The 19,187-nt window shown below is 44.4% G+C and overlaps 2 protein-coding genes across 19 annotated transcripts in view; one reads left to right on the top strand and one right to left on the bottom strand.

Annotated features, from left to right (window-relative positions):
* LOC6725157 (small conductance calcium-activated potassium channel protein) overlaps positions 1-14,742 on the bottom strand; it is a 57,625-nt gene extending 42,883 nt beyond the window's left edge. For 12 of the 18 annotated variants that reach the window (XM_039297278.2, XM_016173447.3, XM_016173458.3 and 9 more), the window contains exons 1-3: positions 14,461-14,741; positions 13,276-13,794; positions 1,252-2,433 (exon numbers count right to left, since the gene is read on the bottom strand). In XM_039297278.2, coding sequence (XP_039153212.1) covers positions 1,252-2,433 — 1,182 coding nt within the window. In that variant the 5' untranslated portion in view covers positions 13,276-13,794; positions 14,461-14,741. Of the gene's footprint in view, positions 1-1,251; positions 2,434-13,275; positions 13,795-14,460 lie in introns of all 18 variants that reach the window. The other 6 variants (XM_039297281.2, XM_016173446.3, XM_039297277.2 and 3 more) reach the window with 5 other exon arrangements.
* On the top strand, positions 2,567-3,641 carry LOC6725154 (probable phosphorylase b kinase regulatory subunit alpha). The gene is made up of 2 exons (XM_002106144.3): positions 2,567-3,207; positions 3,275-3,641. The coding sequence occupies exons 1-2, from the start codon at positions 2,732-2,734 to the stop codon at positions 3,378-3,380; spliced, it is 582 nt and encodes a 193-aa protein (XP_002106180.2). The 5' UTR covers positions 2,567-2,731; the 3' UTR covers positions 3,381-3,641.
* Positions 14,743-19,187: the final 4,445 nt, after the last annotated feature.

The following is a 19,187-nucleotide window of genomic DNA, read 5'->3' as shown; positions in this document are numbered from 1 at the left end:
TCATTTTCCATTTTCTATTCCCCATTCCCCGCCGATCGAATGGCGTGTAAACAAAATTTTTAATTATGCCCACCGAAAGTAATGCGAAAGCGAGGGAGAAAAAAAATAAATATACATATATATATATATATATATGTGTCTGTATGTGGGGGCAACGAAATGCGATTGAAGGTGGCCAAGCGGGCAAATGAACAAAATAATTGTTGAGCCAACGCCGCGTATGAGCAATATTGATTTTCACTAATTGGATTTTAGCGCGCGAAAAACGTTAAATGGCCAAAACAAGAAAAGAAATAAATTCAACGAAAACAAACCGAAAGAACAACAGCAACAAAGTTGGCAAATCACAAATTGCCAGCGTTTTATGATTATTAGAACACATCTGTAACATAAATAAAGAAATCCAAACTGAACATAAAAACATCTTGTGTTTATGAAGATGAGTTATTGGCGGTGATAAGTTTAACATCTAGGCAATATAGCGAACTCTTAATAGTTTCCATAAGTGGATTAATAAAAGTGTATTACGCTTAAAAATACAATAAATTATAGCCAACTGCTGACAATCGAGAGACCATTAAACATAAACATCTTCTAAAGCGTTGACTTTGCAGTTGCTTTTTCATTCATTTCGGTCACTCTATTAGCACAGCATTTAGCAAGGCTGGTCACTTTAGGTTTCGAAACATTTTTAATTGTTACGTTTTCTTATTAAGCTTGGCCCTATAAAACTCGACCAGCCTTCAACCCAACTATACATTTAGTACAACGCAGGATCTGGAAATTGTTGCTATGAACATAGAACATCAAGTGCGATGGTGGCCATAAAACATCCAATTTATGGGTATATACTTATGTATCGAGAAGGGATATGCTGAGTTCAGATACTATATATAATACATAGAGAGCGCTAAGGGTACTTTTGGGTGGCGTCCACTTTGACATTTATGGGTTGGGCGATTGCAGATGGCTTATGTACATGAATTATGTACATTGGATTGCGTGGGCACTCGAAAAAAAACTGATGCTTTAATGTGACCAGCTTCGACAGTGCTTACAACACAAGTCCGGTCACTTTAAGCCTATGCGGTTTCTTCTTTTAACTATTTCATTATTTCTAATATTATTTTAAATCATTTGCTGATTTTTTTCGAGTGTGGGTCGCCTTGTAAAAAGAATAGGGAGCGAGGGTCTCGTGCCCTGGGGAAGTGGGGCTCTCATTTTGCATAGGCTGTTGATTCAGATTCTCACCTGCTTGAAGGGCCGCATGCCACCGTTGATCCGCAGGGAGTCGGCTGCAATGCCCGCGATTCCATCGCCGGAACTCTCGCGCAGCTGCTTCAGCGAGACATTTGGTACCGTGTGCGAGTGCGAGTGGGCGTGGCCGACGCAGGCGGAATGGGGACCACAGCAAATGGCCGTGCTGCTCGATTCCGGCTGGGAGCTTTGCCGTATTATCCGTGATCCATTCGTTGGCGATGATGTGATTAGCACGGGCGGCACCTGCTGCTGCGGCTGCTGCAGATGCTGCTGATGCAGATGGTGCTGCTGCAACTGATAGTGCTGCTGCTGCTGCTGTTGCAGGTGATACTGCTGCTGCAGCTGCTGCTGCTGCGGCAGGGCCGAGTTCGATATGCAAATGGCCATGGAGCCGCTGAGATTGCCCTGCTGGAAGGCACTTTTCACACTGTCGCGGGAGGCGGAGCGATCGATCAGCGTGGTGGGCGTGGTGGAAGCACGTCGACTGCAATTGCGGCACGCCCTGCAGCGACTTGGTACGCTGGGCGGTATGCTCGAGGCCAGATTCTGATATGATGAGGTGCCCAGATTCGGATGACTGCCCGGACTGGAGCTGTGGCTGTGGCTATCGCCTGGCTTGAGGCTTAAATTCATAATTGATATGGTCGGTTGCTGTTGCTGTTGGTTATTGGTCATCGTTGCCATCGTCGTTGCTTTTCCCTGCTGGCTGTGTTGCTCTTGGTCCTCTTCGTGTACTTCGATATCAGGCACTATGCTGCTGCGGACCAGGCCCTGTTCCACATCCTCGTCGTGTCCGCCGGCTCCGGCGCCACCTCGCATGCTCTCCTCGGAACCCATCCGCGCGTGCTGCGACTGCTGCGGACTCGTCAGATAGGTGGAAGTTCGATCCTGACGCATTAGCGTTGGCTTGGAAGCCCCGGCTGCTGAGCCCGATGCTGATCCGCCACCGGAACCGGATCCACCGCCGCCCGATACCGACACCGATACCGATCCCGAGGACGAGGTGGACGCCCCCGTCGTTGGCCCATTTGTGGAGCTACTCTTCACCTGGCGCAGCAGAGCCGTCCGACCGCCGCCCTTCGACGGATTCGAGCTGCTCACCAGCAGCGAGTCCGTCTCCTCGGAACTCACGTAGCCCGAGTTGGTGGTGTCGTTAAGCTTCTGAATTGACATCTGTGGGATGAGAATAGTCGAATATATATATGCATTAGTACATCGCTCAGCGAAATGATAACATACAAATTGAACTTAACCACTCGCCCTGTGATTTTAAAAATCTCCAGGCGGCAAGGAGTTTGCTGTCAGTAGCAGTGCGTAGCTGTCAAAGTCGAAACCAATTCCACAACTACTATTTATTCCTATCAGTCAATTGTGAGCTCCAAGAGCAGCCGTGTTAGCAAAAAAGAAAAGCCAAATCGGCCTGAGTAATTCAAATAGCGAAGACGCCCTCATAGCCACCATTACCGGCAGAATGGATCGCTGGCTGCGCCGTCGACGGCTGGACGGCGCCCTCAATCGTGTGCCCCGCGATTTCCATTTGCGCGTATGGAGCATACTGGAGGAGTGCCAGGGCCTGGCCATCGGGGAATGTGTCCTGCCACACAGTCTCACGCAGGTGAGGAGGGGGGGAGTGAAGTTCTGGCAGGATGTGAAGCTGGCCCTCGTCAAAATACCGCAGGCCGAGTACAGGCAGCTAATGGTGGAGGCTCTGATGGTGCTCTCACTGGTCATCGAGCACGATATGGTGCCCTCGCTGGATGGCATCATCTACGTGGAGCATCTGGTGCACAAGGCCAATCAGTTGTTCCTCGAGGATCAGCGCAAGGTGAAGGGCGCTGCAATGCAGTGCTGCGCCAAGATCAAGGAAAGCAAGGAGCAGCAGCAGGCTTCTTCCGCCGGACTTCTATGCCGCGGAGCCGGCAAAATATGCCAACATTTCTACGTCAGGTGAGTGGTCAAAAAACATGCATATGCCCATAGTTCTTCTCCTAACCATTGCATCCATCCATTGCAGTGCTCCCGGCGGCAGATTTGGCACCATGACCTACTTGTTCCGGGCGGTGCCCCTTGTGCTCAACTATGTGCCCAAGCCCGGCGAGATGGAGTGCCCCATCTCCTAAAGCGTCGACCGTTCCCCTAATCACTTAATTGTAATGCCAAAATCTCGACAACTTCTCGTTCCCGCTCGCTCGCACACAGCTAAGCGCCCTCGCTCCGTCTCTCTCTACATCGATCGATCCTGCCACTTTCTGCTGTCTCTTTCTTTTTGACCTTTGACCCGCAAGCTCTACGATAATATTAATTAGCATATATATATATATCTTTATATTTATATATTTTATGTGACCACCCAAAACTCCGGACCTAATGCTCCAAATATGAAATGTAATAAAAATACAAATTAAAATTGTAAAAGCTTTCAAATGGTATTATTCGGGCTTATAGCGACTTAATTTGACCAAGTTAGAAGCAAAAACCGCTAAGAAATCCGGATTTTGGGCCAATGCTCCTACTCCCATTTTCTGAGAATCCGCCGATGCAGCGTTTTTTAAGTTAGTAGCATTAAGCGAAGGCAAAACCATTCTGGATATTAAACAATCAACTCATCTTCAAGAAAGTTAAAGCCAAGGTAGAAAAGCAGAAAGTCAGAAAGTCGAAAGCAAATCGCAAGAATCGGGGGCACGTGCATTGAATGCACAAGAAAGACAAAGGAGCGGCTTAAGAACCCATAAGGAAAATGGAAAATGGAAAATGGAGAATGGAAAATGAAATGAAAGACGGGTTCGAAAGCTGTGGCCGAGCTTTTCGGGAAAACTATTTGCCAGAAGTTGTACCTCGTTGACAAAGAACTGATAAGCCACAAAAGCTTCAAAGCCAGCGCACACACACTTGGCCAAGTGAAAAGCGGGAAATGCGGGAAATGTGGGAAAGCTCGTTGACCGCTAGTCACATATGCGGAAAAGGCAAAGCGAAGGGCCAAGGAAAAACCTTCGAAAAAGCAAACGAAATGTTCGAAACAAATCTCAAAAACGTAACAAATGAATATCAATAATTCAACTATAAATACGAACGAAACAGCATTGTAAATTATGCAAGTGCTGCTTGCGGCGGTGCACTTAAAAAAATACAATGTAACTAATAACAAATGATTTAATAATAAAAAAATAATATCAATAAAAACTAAATATTCAATTATCCATTAATAGGCGTTCGTTAAAAGAGCACAAGTGCTGTTAATAATTTGAAATAATTTAGCAATTGCCCGCATTTTCTCGCAGTGCTCTTTTCGGGCCACCGCTGGAATAGGACAAAAGGACATTTCGGGTAGCTGGACGAAGAATGTGAAAATGTGAACACCTGCAGAGCAATGAATTCAGCTGGATGACTATTACATATATGTATGTACATTCGTCTATATCCTATATATATTGCCGACATTGTATGGCCCACATGTGCATGCACACACCACACACACACACACCACACACACACACACCACACACACACACACCACACACACACACACCACACACACACATCATATATATTCGAATCCATTATACGTTTGCATGTCGAGCGTGCCGCTAATAATAGTTGGGGGCCCAGTAGCCCATAGACCATAGACCATATCCGAGGAGTCCGTGCTAGGCGGAATGCCATAGATACAGATACTGCGGAAGACAGTGGCGTGCGATGGAGTTCGCAGGGGGGGTTGGTGGGTGGGCGACACACCAAAGATCGCTGGTAACAATGATCTATTAGAAATATTTGTATTCACATACTAAGTGGCGCGTTCATAATTTTAAGTGCAATAGGAAGTACGTTTTACAACACTCACGAACGCCACTGTCTAAAAATAAGAGCGGTGATGCGAAGGGGGGAGGGGGAGGGGGTTGGGGTTGGTGTTTCTTGCCTCAAATTGGGTTAAAATTTTCATTCGCTCGACGGAAAATGCAATGGCAATTTGGGGCCGCAAATGAATTCAATTGTTTATGGGTTTCCCTTGATGGGATTTTCTATAAATACATTGTACGCTGGCTATTGATTGATTTGTCAGTCAGTCGGTCGGTTAGTCAGTCAATGATTGGAGAGAGATGTTGGGAAAACCCAACAAGACTGAGTCAGCCGAGAAACTCATTCATAGATGAATCTGGAATAATTGATAAACATCTCGTCTTTCGATGCGCCGCGCTTTAATTCGATTTCGTTCGATGAGTCGAACTGATGAAATTTTAATCGCACCATTAAAATGATTGCTTTATCGCACACTGGCACGTACAGTGCGGCTCAGCTGTGTAATTCATTTGGATTGCCCGGCGATAATCGCCTCATAAATATTTGTAAATTGAACACTGATTTCGGCAGACTAACAGCAAGTAGCTCAAGAAGCTAGCAACAAATCATGTGCCGTTTATAAGTTAATTATGAATCATGATTTCATTTCAAGTTGTGGCAGTTGTTTAAGTTAGTGGCTAATACTAGCTAACATTCGTGGCCTTTATTCAATCAATAACTTGCCTTTATCACGGAATATTCAATGGCCACCATAAGCTCGGCTACTTAAATTGATAATTTACTTTTCCCTTGTTCAATGGCCAATCAAATTCGATTGCTTAGCATAACAAATCACGGTAATCCAAGGTGGGAGTAACCTTATTACAACACCACAACACGGGGCATTAAGCCATCAATCGCCTTACAGCCGGGGGACGCACTGTACGTCGTACGCCCCGTAAATCCAATGGCACCGATGTCAAAAGGACACACACACACGGGCACACGATGGCCACGTGTGAATGTCCTCGTCGATGGTCAGAGGAAGCACCTCGGCTCCGCATGGGCATCAGGCATAAGCTGAACGAGTCCATGGAGCACCGTGCTCCAGTGTGTGCCGGTCTCGGGTAGCCCCAGGTGACCCAGATGTCATGCGGCACTCAGCGTTAAAACATGGCCAGCAACGCAGCTTGGCCAATAACAATAAAGCCGAAAGGACCAAGGACCAAGGACCCAGGCACAGGAGCCCAGGACTTCGAACTACCATCGAGTAGCTAGTGCTGTCGCTTCGGCTTTTATTCAATCATCAATTGTTCGGTTTTCAGCGGAGTGGAAATGCTGGTTACGCAGTAATTGAGTGCCAATTGTTGGCTTTATCAACTCGCAGCGATAGCGGGTTACGTCTGCGAAGATTGGCATTTCAAATATCGAATATATATCATTGGCAGATAATTAAGATACATTTCGTAGCCGTTTCGTATCGACTTCCCTTTGCTCGATAGCCAAAGACGCGACAGCACTGAAACGAGGCCAATACAAATAAGTTGAGGCGACATGGCCAGAAGAATTCTATTGTGTAATGGCCGCTTCAGGTTTTCTGGTTTCAGGCTGTGGCCATTGAGACCTGACAGCGTTGTTTAATGGCCAACGGGCTGGACTGGGTTGGGCTGGTCTGGGCTGGTCTGGAAACCCTCAATCCGCAGGATTCGCACTCACGTCCAGCTCCTGACTGGCGGACTGGTGGACTGGTAACCAGGACGAGCCGACGTTCGCATGTACAGATAAAAATTTATTGCACAACTCAAAATCAGAGGCAGAGTGCCGAGTGGACGAGTGCCTGAGTCCTTTGGCTTTTTAATGCCGGCACAGGAGCCAGGACCCTCTACATAAATTTCATTTGCAGGGCACAAAAAATAAAAAAAAATATAAAAAAAAAGAAGCAGGAAAATCGTTAACTTGGCCCTGTTTTATCCTGTGCCAGGAGTCCCACACAAAACATTATGCCCCCCTGAGCTCCCCACAAGTCCCCCCAACCCCCTTCCCGAAAACCAAAAACAAAAAAACGAAAAACAGCTCACCTCAACAACAACGACGACCTCGTTGCATTCGTCAAAAGCTCTGTGTTCACATTTCTTCTTTTTTTTCGAGGAACGAAAACGAGTGAAAAATATGGGTAAAAAAAAAATAATAGAAAGGATGCCACGGGCTGGCCAAAGTTGAGGGGTCACCCTCTAATTGCACGGAAACCCTGGGATTACGATTACAAAACCGGAGCCCCCCGATAGCTTTCACTGGAAATCTCAACGCTTACCGTCCCTAAAACTGGCTTCTAATCTCAGTTTGGCTTCCAACTTTGACTTTTGACAGTTTTGGCACGGTCAAATGTTTTGCAGTTGCTGCACTTGAATGTGGGCAAAATGTTGCAGGACATTTAAGATTTAAGCACAACACTACCATGCTTACCAAATACACTAGACAACCCTAGGTGTCCCCAAACGCTTGCCACTCTACTGATGTTAAGCCACTTTAGCTGCAGTCGTAGACTTTGTGCCAACTTGAATTGATTGAAACAGAGCTAGCTCCAACTCCTCCAGCGTTGGCAAGCCTGACAACACAATCTACTTGTCGGGCTACGCCGAAAAAGCAGTTGCGAATCCTGACATTTTCGATATGGGTCTGACTTATCCCGGCCCCCCGGGCCAAAAGTCCATCACAAAGTGTCCAAAGAACAGAACTGGCAAACTCACAATAGATGATGGACAGCAGCGCAAAAAAAAAGAAAAAAGAGCAAGCCAAGCCAAGTCGAACCGAACCGAGCCAAGTTAATGAATCCATCAACGGCGACGGGAAAACCCTACTTACAATCGTGTGTCAGGCGTACCGCTATATTTAGGCCATATCGCAGTAGTGGGGTGGAGTTTTTGCGTAAATCCCAACGTGGTGCGAATCCGAAAGTGAGCCGGGAATGCAAAGAAATTGTTTTGACAAGAAATTGACATCGCTATCCGAAAGTTGTCGGCACCTGTCAAGTTGGATGCCAGCGTTGTACCCACATCTACATTCCATATACTTGTACTTATGCATACCATATACCATTACCATATACCATATACCATATATACTATATATACCATATATACCATATAGACATCAAACACACATCCCCCCGTGCGGACCGAGCTCAATATCTTGGCCATCTTGTGTGTAAAACAATTACACATGCCTGAACATTTTTAATGGCCAAATGCGGGCGGTCTGCGGAGTGGATTCGAAATTGGTGGTGGGCGGTACTGCGGCACTATGCTGAGTCATAAGCGATTCAACCATTTTCCACATTTTCCCTTCTAATTGAGTGCGTACATACTTAACATATGCGCAGGTACAGTCCCGGGAAAAGTGCTAAGGCAGTGAAAGTGACTAGCTAAGTAGAACTGCTGTCTTGACCTTTCAACTGTATACGAAATATATTGTTGCATACTTTCAGACACAATTGAAAGTGATTCTAGACCAATTTAATGGGCTTAAAATAGCTGCAAATCATTAGTTTGATTTACTTAGCTGGCTGTCTTCAAGGCAAGTTCTCTTTTTTTTTTTTGAATTGCAACTGTAAGTGCAACACCAAAGTAGCCAATTGTTTCGTTAGAAATTCAAGCAATGTGCGCTGCAATTGTGGACACACGACAAAGGTTAATTTGCACTGCTATTATCCTGTCCGCAACTGTGTGCCTTTTGTGTACACGCTTATATAGACACATTAACATTGTTGGGCAAACAACAAAAACGCTCTTTTCCTCGCCGCCAAGTCGAAGCTGTTAATACCCTAAGACCGCCCCCCCACACTCCCCGCAACTCATCAGGGGCCCTCTTTAAGCTGCCAGGCTTTTGAAAAGGGTATTAGCCAGAGGGAAAATGGGGGGAAAATGGGGGAAAATGGTGGGATATTGTGTGTTTGGGGCTGGGGCGGGAAATTCACTTGGATAGACAGACGGGGAAATTGAATAAGCGAAGCGTTGGCAATATGGATATTCGGGTTCATTGCTTTGACATTGATGAGACAGGACAAGGCTAGACACACACACACACACACACAGACACACACACACACACAGACACACACACACACACAGAGGGCAAGGTTAGGGAAAGTTGGGCAGTGGGTGGTGCGGTTAACAAACACACTGGAACCCACAAAACACTCACACAGCTGCACACGGACAGCTGGACTGCTGATGGACTTATGTAAATTGACTATGCAAACTGTATAAATATTTGATCAATTTCCATGTCTCCTCGCGCATTGTAAGCCGCAAAAATAAATGTATTTTTAAGTAGATGCAACCGCAACCCGCACACATGCACACACACATACATAGATCGTATGCCATAAAGCACACACGGCAAACAAAAGTTTAAATAACTAATAAATATAATTGAATAAATAATTGAATAAATGAATAAAGCAGTGAATATTGGAAACATTTTGGTATATTGTTTTGTAATCAAGTAATTTCTAGAAATCTTCTTCATATAAATGGTTAGTTTTGGGCATAAATACTCTAAAGAACTTATCTTTATTTAGTACATGGTTCTATATAGACGCATTTTTCCAGTGCACAAGCAAAATCAATCAACGGAAAATGGACGCGTCAAAAATCAGCAAATGTGAAATACTCACCCGCCCACTGTGGCCACACCAACATCCCATGCCGCCCCATCGAGGTGAAAGGTTATGAGGGTCCTCTGGGCTCCTCTCCTCTCCTCCGACACGCCCCCCATCTGGCTACCGCCCCCCAGGAACCGCAAGTAAATGAAGCGCAAAAAACAAAAAAAAGAAGCAAAAAATGTAAAAGCGAGAAAGGAAAAGGCCGCTGGCAATCGATGAATTCATTTTTGGTATGCACCGAAATCGTTCAAACAATTATCGATATGAATAAAAGACGCCAGCTTTTTCATGAATAGCAGTATCTTGAGCAGTATTGAATTTTCTTTCGGTGGGGATTCATTAGAGAGTACCCGAGAAACTGCCCGCCAAACAAAATGCTTGATATTCATGGAACTCAAGTGGTTATGGTGAATGGTGAAAAGGCGACTGAAGTTGGCCAAAGTGCTTTTGACCAAATTAATTATCGCTAACGAGATAACGATGTGTGTGCGCTTTTCTCCATTGGCCATTTTATCATCGATGTATTAGCAAAATTAATGCCAATATTTAGGCGTGTTTTGGCCGATAAGTTAGACGCAATCGGAAAAACTTACAGCTAATATATATTTTAAGCAAATACAATTATCAAAAAAAAAAAAATAATTTATTAATTAATTTATTAATAATTAACTTTTAGAGTTGTTCGAAGAAGGCCAAGTATCTTGTGAGAAACAAAAGCAAAATGCTGCAATATGGAGCTCATTGAAAGGCGAAAGAAATTAAGAAATCAGAGATGATGACTCGTCGGCTATATCTATATATATATGTACACATACACCCTCGCTGACGTCGAGTGAGTGAATCGTAATGAGTTTTGAAATGTACACCAGGACCGCTTGGTGTCATTACGGGGCGGAAAATGTGGAAAATGGGGCCTCCCATTAGCATTCAGTTGCGGGTTGCGGGGTGCTGGCTATATAGTATAGTAATATCCACCTCCGCAGTCCCACAACCGACGAGGAATATCAAGAATATTGGACGGGATGGGTCTGGTTAATTGGAGCGCATGATTGATTACAGTTTCCATTAATTACGCTCACTTTGCCCGCTTTTCTGGTCATTAACCATTCGACAGGCGACTTTGCAGCGAAATGCTATCATCGAAAATCGGCGGGTTGACGACTTTTGAAATTATTTGAAATAAATCAAGATTCGACTGGGATGCTGGATGTCATTATCCATTTAGACTACTTAAGATTTGCACCCCAGGGGGATTGGAGTTCATGGCGAGAGAAAATACTGGGAACTGCGATTGGCATCTAGAGATCTGGGATCTATTTATGGCAAATTCTTGCATCTCAGGCATATTTCACATTCAACAACACGATCGCTCCCAAAAAACAAAAACACTAAATGAAGAAAGGCAAGCACACAAGTGCATTGGGATGTACGTATGTATGTACGCACGTATGTATATGTATGTATAGTATATCTGGGATATCTGGCAGCGTTTATAGAAAGCGAAAGCGGCGACATCCAGGCGAAATGAGTTGCAAATACAAAAAAAATGTATATATTTAAAAGAAACCAGAGCAAAACGGCAAACAAAAAGGAAATTTCAGGGGAAAATGTGTAAAATTTGGTTGTGTTTTATTTTCAAACAAGTTTATTTGATGTATTTTTGGATAATAGGTTGGGGAATAAACACAATTGACATTTTATTTACAATAGATGGATGCTAAACTCGCAGTGTGTGTGTGCGTGTACATCAGGGTTTACGATCTTCGTTATTTACAATAAAAACAAGGAATGTCTAATTGGGATTTTCGTGCCTAGCAATGGGTAATTGACAATGATTTCCATGCTGAAATTTCGAAATCTTTAGTGCCTTTTAGGCTGTAAAAGAGCTCGTTAACGATGAACATATTTCTTAGATCAAAGATTCGTGTTGATTTAACAACCACTTGCTTGGCCAACTGTAACGTGTGTAATTATCCTTTAATTTGAATAGTTTTATTAACACTTATGTAATTTACCTTTCAATATTCTAATCAAAGTAGCTTTTAATTTAATTTTCGATTTGCCATTGCAACTTCAACGCAAAAAGTTTCGTTGCCCAAAAAGGCTCTTAAAGTTGCCCCTTTTGCACTCAATTATTTATTTTTAGTTATGTTTTTGGGTTCGACCGCAAACTCAATTTGGTACTTCATGAATTTTGCATGTCCATGAGTGTGGCAGAGAGCGGGGGGGGAGGGGTAGGTGCGGAAAAGTGCGGCGATGATGGGGTCAGGTCATTGTTTTACTGGAAAATCTCGTATTCCCTTTTTCCCAGGACCAAGGCGTGAGTCCTTTTATGCATTTGCATGACCGCAAGAAGGGCAGCTACACTGGCAAACGTGCTACTTGGGATCCGCAACCGGAGGTCCTGCTGGGCTCCTTCCTTAAGGTCCTTCCTCTGATTGCACAGCACTCGAAAGCTCCTGTTCGTTGCGGCTTGCGGTTGCTCAGCCAACTTGGCCTAATCTGCATATACTGCACGGCGAGCAAAAATGTCAAGTATTCCGTCTCCCGTTCGGAGTAAAAAAATAATTTTAGGGGTGGTGCACGAACCACCGAAAATCTATTCGAGCCCTTGTCGGTATGCCAAGTTGGCCTAATTTTATGAGCCAAACTTTCGGTACGTCTCTGCGATTCGGGCAATTTTTGGGAATATTTAACATGGCAGCGTGGATTTGTGATTTATTTATGAGTTTGCGGGCACTTTAAAGTTTGTTATGGGCAATTTTGGAAACCCTTCAGGATCTTTGGACTTACTAAGTTTTAAATTAGTGGTTGGGCTGGAGTAATTTACTTTTACGAATTACTTGCAGTTGATACTTGTAGAGTCTACGAAAATGAGTTTTAAACAAGTTACAAACCCCTTCTTCTATGATTTGCCACACTAGATACATACCAGCATACATAGATACTTTTAATCCCTCTAATTTAGTCAGCAACTTTCTCTTTTTCCTTTCAAAACGTTTCTAATTACTCGCATTGAAGTTCTTCGCTTAATGAATTGCATTAGCTGAACTTTCTATCTATGTATCTATGCCAGCTAACTGAGACTTTTCAACCTTTTATCTATTTACAAGTGTCCTTGACTTTTGTTTCACTTCTTTTCTGCGCTTCTTGCGAACGCAGTTAAGTTGTTGGTTAATTGCAAGTTTCGACTGAAGTTTTCTTTCAGTCCATGTGTGTGCCTGTGTGTGCCTGTTTGTGCCTGTGTGCGTGAGTGGCCAACTGCAGCTGTGAGTTGAGGAATGTGCACGCATAACTCATTTAGCATTCCCTCTCGCTCCGTTCGCTTCTTCCCAGTGCTGCTGCTGCTTCTCCTCCCTTTGTACATTGTCCTTTGTCCTTTTCTACCGCTACTTGCACTTTGCAGTTACAGTTATTATCGTTCGTGTCGGTATGCCAAGCGTTTCGGTTGCGTGTGTGTGTGTGCAGAAGGGTGCAGGCGGCATGTGTGTAGGTGTGTGCGTGGGTGCGGTGGTGTGTGTGTGTGTGTGTTAGTAAGCATAATACACTATCTTTGTTGTTGTTGTAGTGGTACCCACTTTGATATTTTGCGACGCCTTCCAGCAATGTTCGTTGCTCTCGTTGTTGTTGTTGTTGTTGCTTTGCTGGATCTTGTTATTGTTGTTGTAATGGCTCCTTTAGTTAATAGCTGGTCCCGCTGGTGTTGCTGTTGTTGTTGTTGTTCGTGTGATAAAATCGGCAATATTTGGCACGCGCGTGTCACTGTGTTGGTATACAACGCAAATGCTGCTGCTGTTCGTCCATATTGCCATTTATGCACATGCATGTGTCTCCGTGTATGTATGCGTGTGTGTGTGTGTGTGAGCGCGCGCGACAAAGACGGAAAATTCGGTGGACTTATGTGTTGGGAAATTGCAGTTGATGTTGTTGCTGCTGCTGCTGCTTCTTCTGCTGTTGCTGTCGCATTTGCATTTGTTGTCGAATTTGTAGCTGCTGCATTTTCTTTGGCATTTCCATTGGCCGCATTGGGCGCTTTGCTCTTTGCTTGCACTTGTTTTTTATTTGATATTTTTATTTTGTTTAACTATATATATTAACTATAGAATAACAAGAAAAAAAATAGATATGCATATTGTTTATATATAGATGGGCTGGCATCTACATATGTATATGTATACATGTAATTTGATGTGTGTACGACACCCACGAGACAACGGCGACGAACGGAGAGCATTCAACTCCACTGCTTGTCGAATTTGAACTACTTTGCGTGTTTTTTATATTTTATGAATTTTCGTTGGATGCATCTGTGCCTTGTCTATGCTGCTGCTGCTCCTGACTTTTTTGTCGAAACGGGGCCGCTGCAAACTTTTTCAGCTTAAGTAGCCAGCTTTGAAACTTTTCACACTGCCCTCGGGCGATTCGTACCCACCACCACTTAATCTGAAAGTAACGGCTTAAGCCGCCGCTGATTGACAGCGATCCTGCTCTCCTACTCTCTTTCCGGCACTCGCTCTCTTTTGCTATTTGGAACTGCCTACACGATCGAAGCTTTATTCTTTTGGCATGCTGGACTTCTTCGGATTCTCAGCTTAAAATGCATTATGTTTCTTGGTTCTCTTTATTTTGTATTCAATCTGAGATCGTGAAGTAAGGCCCTTAAATCCTCTCTCTGTTTCCTTTTTCAAAACTAAGCCCATTTTCTCTTCCCTTTTGCTCCTCTCGCTTCAAGATCTCACTGTCTTTCCTTTGCTTCATCTTACTGTTTTTGAGATCTAAACGTTTGTCTCCTTTTCGTTGGCTGTTGTTGTTCTAGCACCTGAAGCTTACTGTATGCTCGTGTATGTGTGTGTGTGTGCCAGTGTGTGTGAGTGTTAAAGTTTTGTGTTTTTTTCTTTTGCTGTTTTGTATTTTTTTGGAGTGCGCGACGTAGAACTCTCAACACACAGACAGACAGACACAGCATATAACGGGACGGAGGGCGTCCGTCTCGCTTTCACGTTGATGTTTCCGTTAGTGTTGTTTGTGCGATACTGACTCAATTTGTTGCTCGGCACCGTGTATATAGCGTGCTTCTTCTTACTCTCCGCTCGGCTGTCGGTCGGTTTGTCGCTCGGTCGCCCAGTCGCTCTCTCCCGCTTTCTCCCACTCCCTCTCCCGCCCTGCCGCTCTCTCTCTCTCCGCCGCTCTGTCGCACTTGTGGGCGGAGAGTCGTTTAGTCCACCCAGCGGCGGCGACAGTTAACTTTGTCTTTTGCGAGGGGGGTGGAGAGGGGCGGTGTACTGGTGGTTGGTGTGAAAAAGTTTCGGTTGTTTGATTGGAAGCGAAGAACCCCTAAAGGTATGCTATTTTTAGATTGCAACTTTCAAAATTCCTTGCCACAAAACCAAACAGTATCGACTAAACGCAATAAAAATTACTATACACAATGAGTTTTAGCCAACTGAAAAGTAGGCAAAATACACAAAAAACTAGGACTACATGGCGTATGCGTATTATGATTTTGGTGCATTAACAAACAGCCCCCCCTTGGAAGAAAACTCCCGTCGCCGCCACTGGAAGACACTTGCCACTAGTGTGTCCCGAAAAGAAGAAAAATAACAGCATACAAGTATAAAGACACTTCGTTGAGTGCATGCAGCGCAGGAGGGCAAAGGAAATCGGAAAAGCGGGAAATCGGGAGTCGCAGCTCGGAGTCGAAAATGAAAACAGAAAACGGAGTTACAGAATCACACAAAATCAGAGTCGAAATTGGTGACCCCGAGGCGCACAGGAGCGGTCTAATTGGCAAGTTACCTCATTTTTGTTTAAGTTTAAACCAATTATCAACATTAATAGATTTCTTCGAGACATTTTATTTGGCTGAGAACATTTAACGTTTCATTTAATGTGCGGAATTGCATATATTAAACTAATTACAGCTGGATCAAATGAAACCGAATGGAAGATTAGAACCCAACTGGCCATTTTCTTATGCTCTGCTTGAGCTGTAAGTATCCATTAAATTCATTAGAGTGCCTCGGCACTTGTCAGTTTTACTGCCACATTTCAGTTAACGAGAGTGAGAAAGCAGCGAGAAAGCAGCGAGAGCACTTAACATTGACCTTAGGATAGTTAGACCTAAGATTCAACCTTAAATGCAAATGCAAAAGCTAACAATCTATTACACATATTAAAATATATTGTGAATCAAAATGGTATAATAGAAAATTTATAGTTCTAGTGAAGTTTGCTGATGATTATATCGTATCATGGAACTGATATTGATCTACATCAAACCTACTAATATTCTGATATCTGATTCTGATTGTAACGAATAATCATAATCACTCGTTGTGATTGAACGATTTTCATTTTTCGCTCTAGCGGTGCGCTTCGTCACCACGTGTACTGTCCATAGTGATATGGGTGTATATTTTCAGGTATATCCTTGTCGATTCCCTTGAGAACTCGGAATCGCTGCCTATAACTCGAAGGGTTAGTGGGTCAGGTTCAGGTCCGGGCCTGGTGTTTGCCATACAACTCCTCGCTCCCGAAACTCGATATCGTAGTTGCAGTCGTAGTCGTATTCGTATTCGGTTTCAGATTCGGACCACGATTCGGGTTCGGAATCGGGGTCTCCAGAGTAGGGTTCCGTTGCGTCATCGGCGTTTGTTTGCTGCCACCTTTTAATGGTGGGTAGGCGATGGGCGGTGGATTGGTGGATTGGTGGGCTGGTAGGTTGTTAGGTTGGTGGTTCAGTGGGTCGCTGGGTGGGTCAAAGGGCCCGAGACCGCGAGGGGCGGTGCACTGTTGAGGTAGCTGCGTGGTAATGGTGAATTTATGGTTCTGTGGGCGGGAACAGATGGAAGCGAAGGGCGGGTAGTGGCGGGGGAATCCAGCTCCACGCTCCCGGTGGTTGTTGATGCCTTGTTTTTGTAATTCCCATTCACATTGTATCCCCCCCCCCCCCCCCCCATTCCACGCGTTTCGTCGTTTTTGTTGCTTGTGTTTTTTCTGCCGCTTTTTGTTTTGTATGCGTTTTTGGTTACAGCTCGAAACTGGCACGAGTCAACTTTTATCGCACAATACACACACATGCCACTCAAGCGCGCACACACACACGCACAGTGGTGGGCGAAATTATAGCAATGGCTAATTAAATAAGTTAAGCGACCACCAAGCACAAAACAATGCTAATATATGAATGAAATGCCAAACGATTTCCGTAAGCATATTAAAGTGCTAATGGCTCCATTGTGACTTATAATAGTTGCTATAATATGCCATTCTATGGCAATCGAAATATTCACCATGAGACTAAGTAGTAGTGACTTAGTCACTAGAATTTTGAACGCTGCTGTCGAGGGGAGACACACACATGGACATTGATTTGGCATTTGTTTTCGCAGGCCCGCTTTTGACTTAATGCCACAATTATTATTATTGCAAAAACACAGCCAACAGGCCAAAAGGAAAACAACGCACCAAACAGGCAACATAAACTAAAAAGCTTTTATTTTCGCCCAGGTGTGGGCATCGAAAACTAAATGCCAGAGCCCATAAGCCCAGAGATTCCGGTTGGCAAAGGACTATGTGGGAATACAAGCTGACAATTTCGTTTGGAGGCTATAGGATATCCTGTCCAAACTCCATTACATTATATATATATATATATGTATGTATGTATGAGGCATATTGATTTGTATTTGTGGTAACCAGGTATATCCCCCCCTCCCTTCTTTGCTCGCCAGCCCATTAAAATTGGTAGAATTTCTGTACATGCATAATTTATAAAAAGCCGTTTGACTAAATAGTTGCCACCGAAACGAAGTTATTCAAGCGAAATAAGTTTGAGGCCAACAGAAGCGGCAAAAAGGTATCCCAAAATAAACGGAGACAAAAAGAGAAAAGAAAAAAAGGGATCAATAGGTTTTGTGGCAAGTTGGGCGATGGGTGCCTCAGATTTTGGGATGACATCAATGACCGGTAATCTTGCGATGGAAAATTGAATAATATATGCCCGAAGCGCGGATATATATTATGCTATTATCTAAACTTGATCATCTCCTCGCCTTGCCCGGAAATATATATGGATATATATGTATATATCACCTGCCCCATCGAAGTTACAAATTGTTTGTATGGCCCATCGATTAATACAAGTCCCGAGAACGAAATGATGGACGCCAGTTGGTATGGAAATGCCCGATTATTGGGGCCCGGCGACGTTACGTACCATCCGAAAATTGGAGCACATTAATCAAACCAATTAATAGCAATCGGAAAAAGGTCAGCCGCTCGTGGGCTCGTGACGCAGCAACAGGAGCGAAATTAGTGGGCAGCAGGTCAAAGGTTGCTCCTTGGGAATCGTGTGGCGGCGGGTGTAACTTCAGCATTAACCCTACTAATTTTCAAAATGGAAATGCCTTCATTTGGAGGTCGGATTCGTAGCGTGGGCGGGCGGCGGTGGGCGGGGCCCAGGCGAAAATGATTAACGAACCAGCTTGCGACAGACAGCATATAATAATTTATTGATACCAGGCACACACACTCACGCATTCTCGCACACTGGCGCACACAAAGGACCGCCTCGCAGGACCTCGCAAGTTGCCTAATTCCGTGGCCCAGTCGCCCAGCAGGTGACTCCGTGGTCAAGGCTCTGTTGCCGTACAAGTTCGGCGCGGAGCCAACAGCTAGTTGGCTGGCTTCCTGTCGTCATCACTGCGAGAAATTCCTGCCGAGTTCGGCCACCAAAATAATGGGAAATACATAATATAGTATTCTGCAGTATTGAACAACGCGGCGTATACGTAACATTTTGTTGTGTGTTTTAAATCAACCTGGATGATCATCTCTTAGTACATTGCAATATTTCTGTTCTATTCGAAGGTGTTTTAAATCAACTCGTTCGCTGCTTTGTAGAGAACAACGCGGCGTATAGGTAATATTTATGTTTTATTAGTAGGTAGATGGTTTATATCAATGAATGAACTTTTCCTACTTATTTGTTACATCTCTGTTCATTACTAAGGTCATTTTAATCAACATGGCTGAACTTTTCCACTGCACTATAGGCTGATTCCATTCCGTAGGTACATTCCGTCTATAGTGCACTGCTGTGTTCTGAACAACGTGACGTATACGTAACACGTTTGTTGGTCACTCAATTTTTTGCGAGTGTAGTGTGTCTTGTCACATGAGGGACGTCACACACACACACACACACGTGTAGTTGGAAAATCGGTGACCTACAAAACATTTAATCGTTGCCAACGGCCAAAAAGTTTTCGGTTACTTTCGGCCGGTGGTTTCCTTCCCACATTTTGTGGTGACCATCTTCTACGGGGTCGGCTTTCGGGACTCCGGAGTTTCGGGAGCACTGGGCGACGAACTGAACGACACGCACGTGTTGTTCGTCCAAGGACTCGCGGACCGAGCAACTCGAGGACACCTGAACCCGCCGGCCAAAGAACCCAGCCCACATTCGGCCACCTGCAACCAACAACAG

This window comes from Drosophila simulans, chromosome X, assembly GCF_016746395.2.
Source record: "Drosophila simulans strain w501 chromosome X, Prin_Dsim_3.1, whole genome shotgun sequence".
Classification (NCBI taxonomy): Eukaryota; Metazoa; Arthropoda; class Insecta; order Diptera; family Drosophilidae; genus Drosophila; species Drosophila simulans.
Note: the sequence above shows the minus strand (reverse complement) of the source record. Positions and strands in the feature narration are given on the sequence as shown.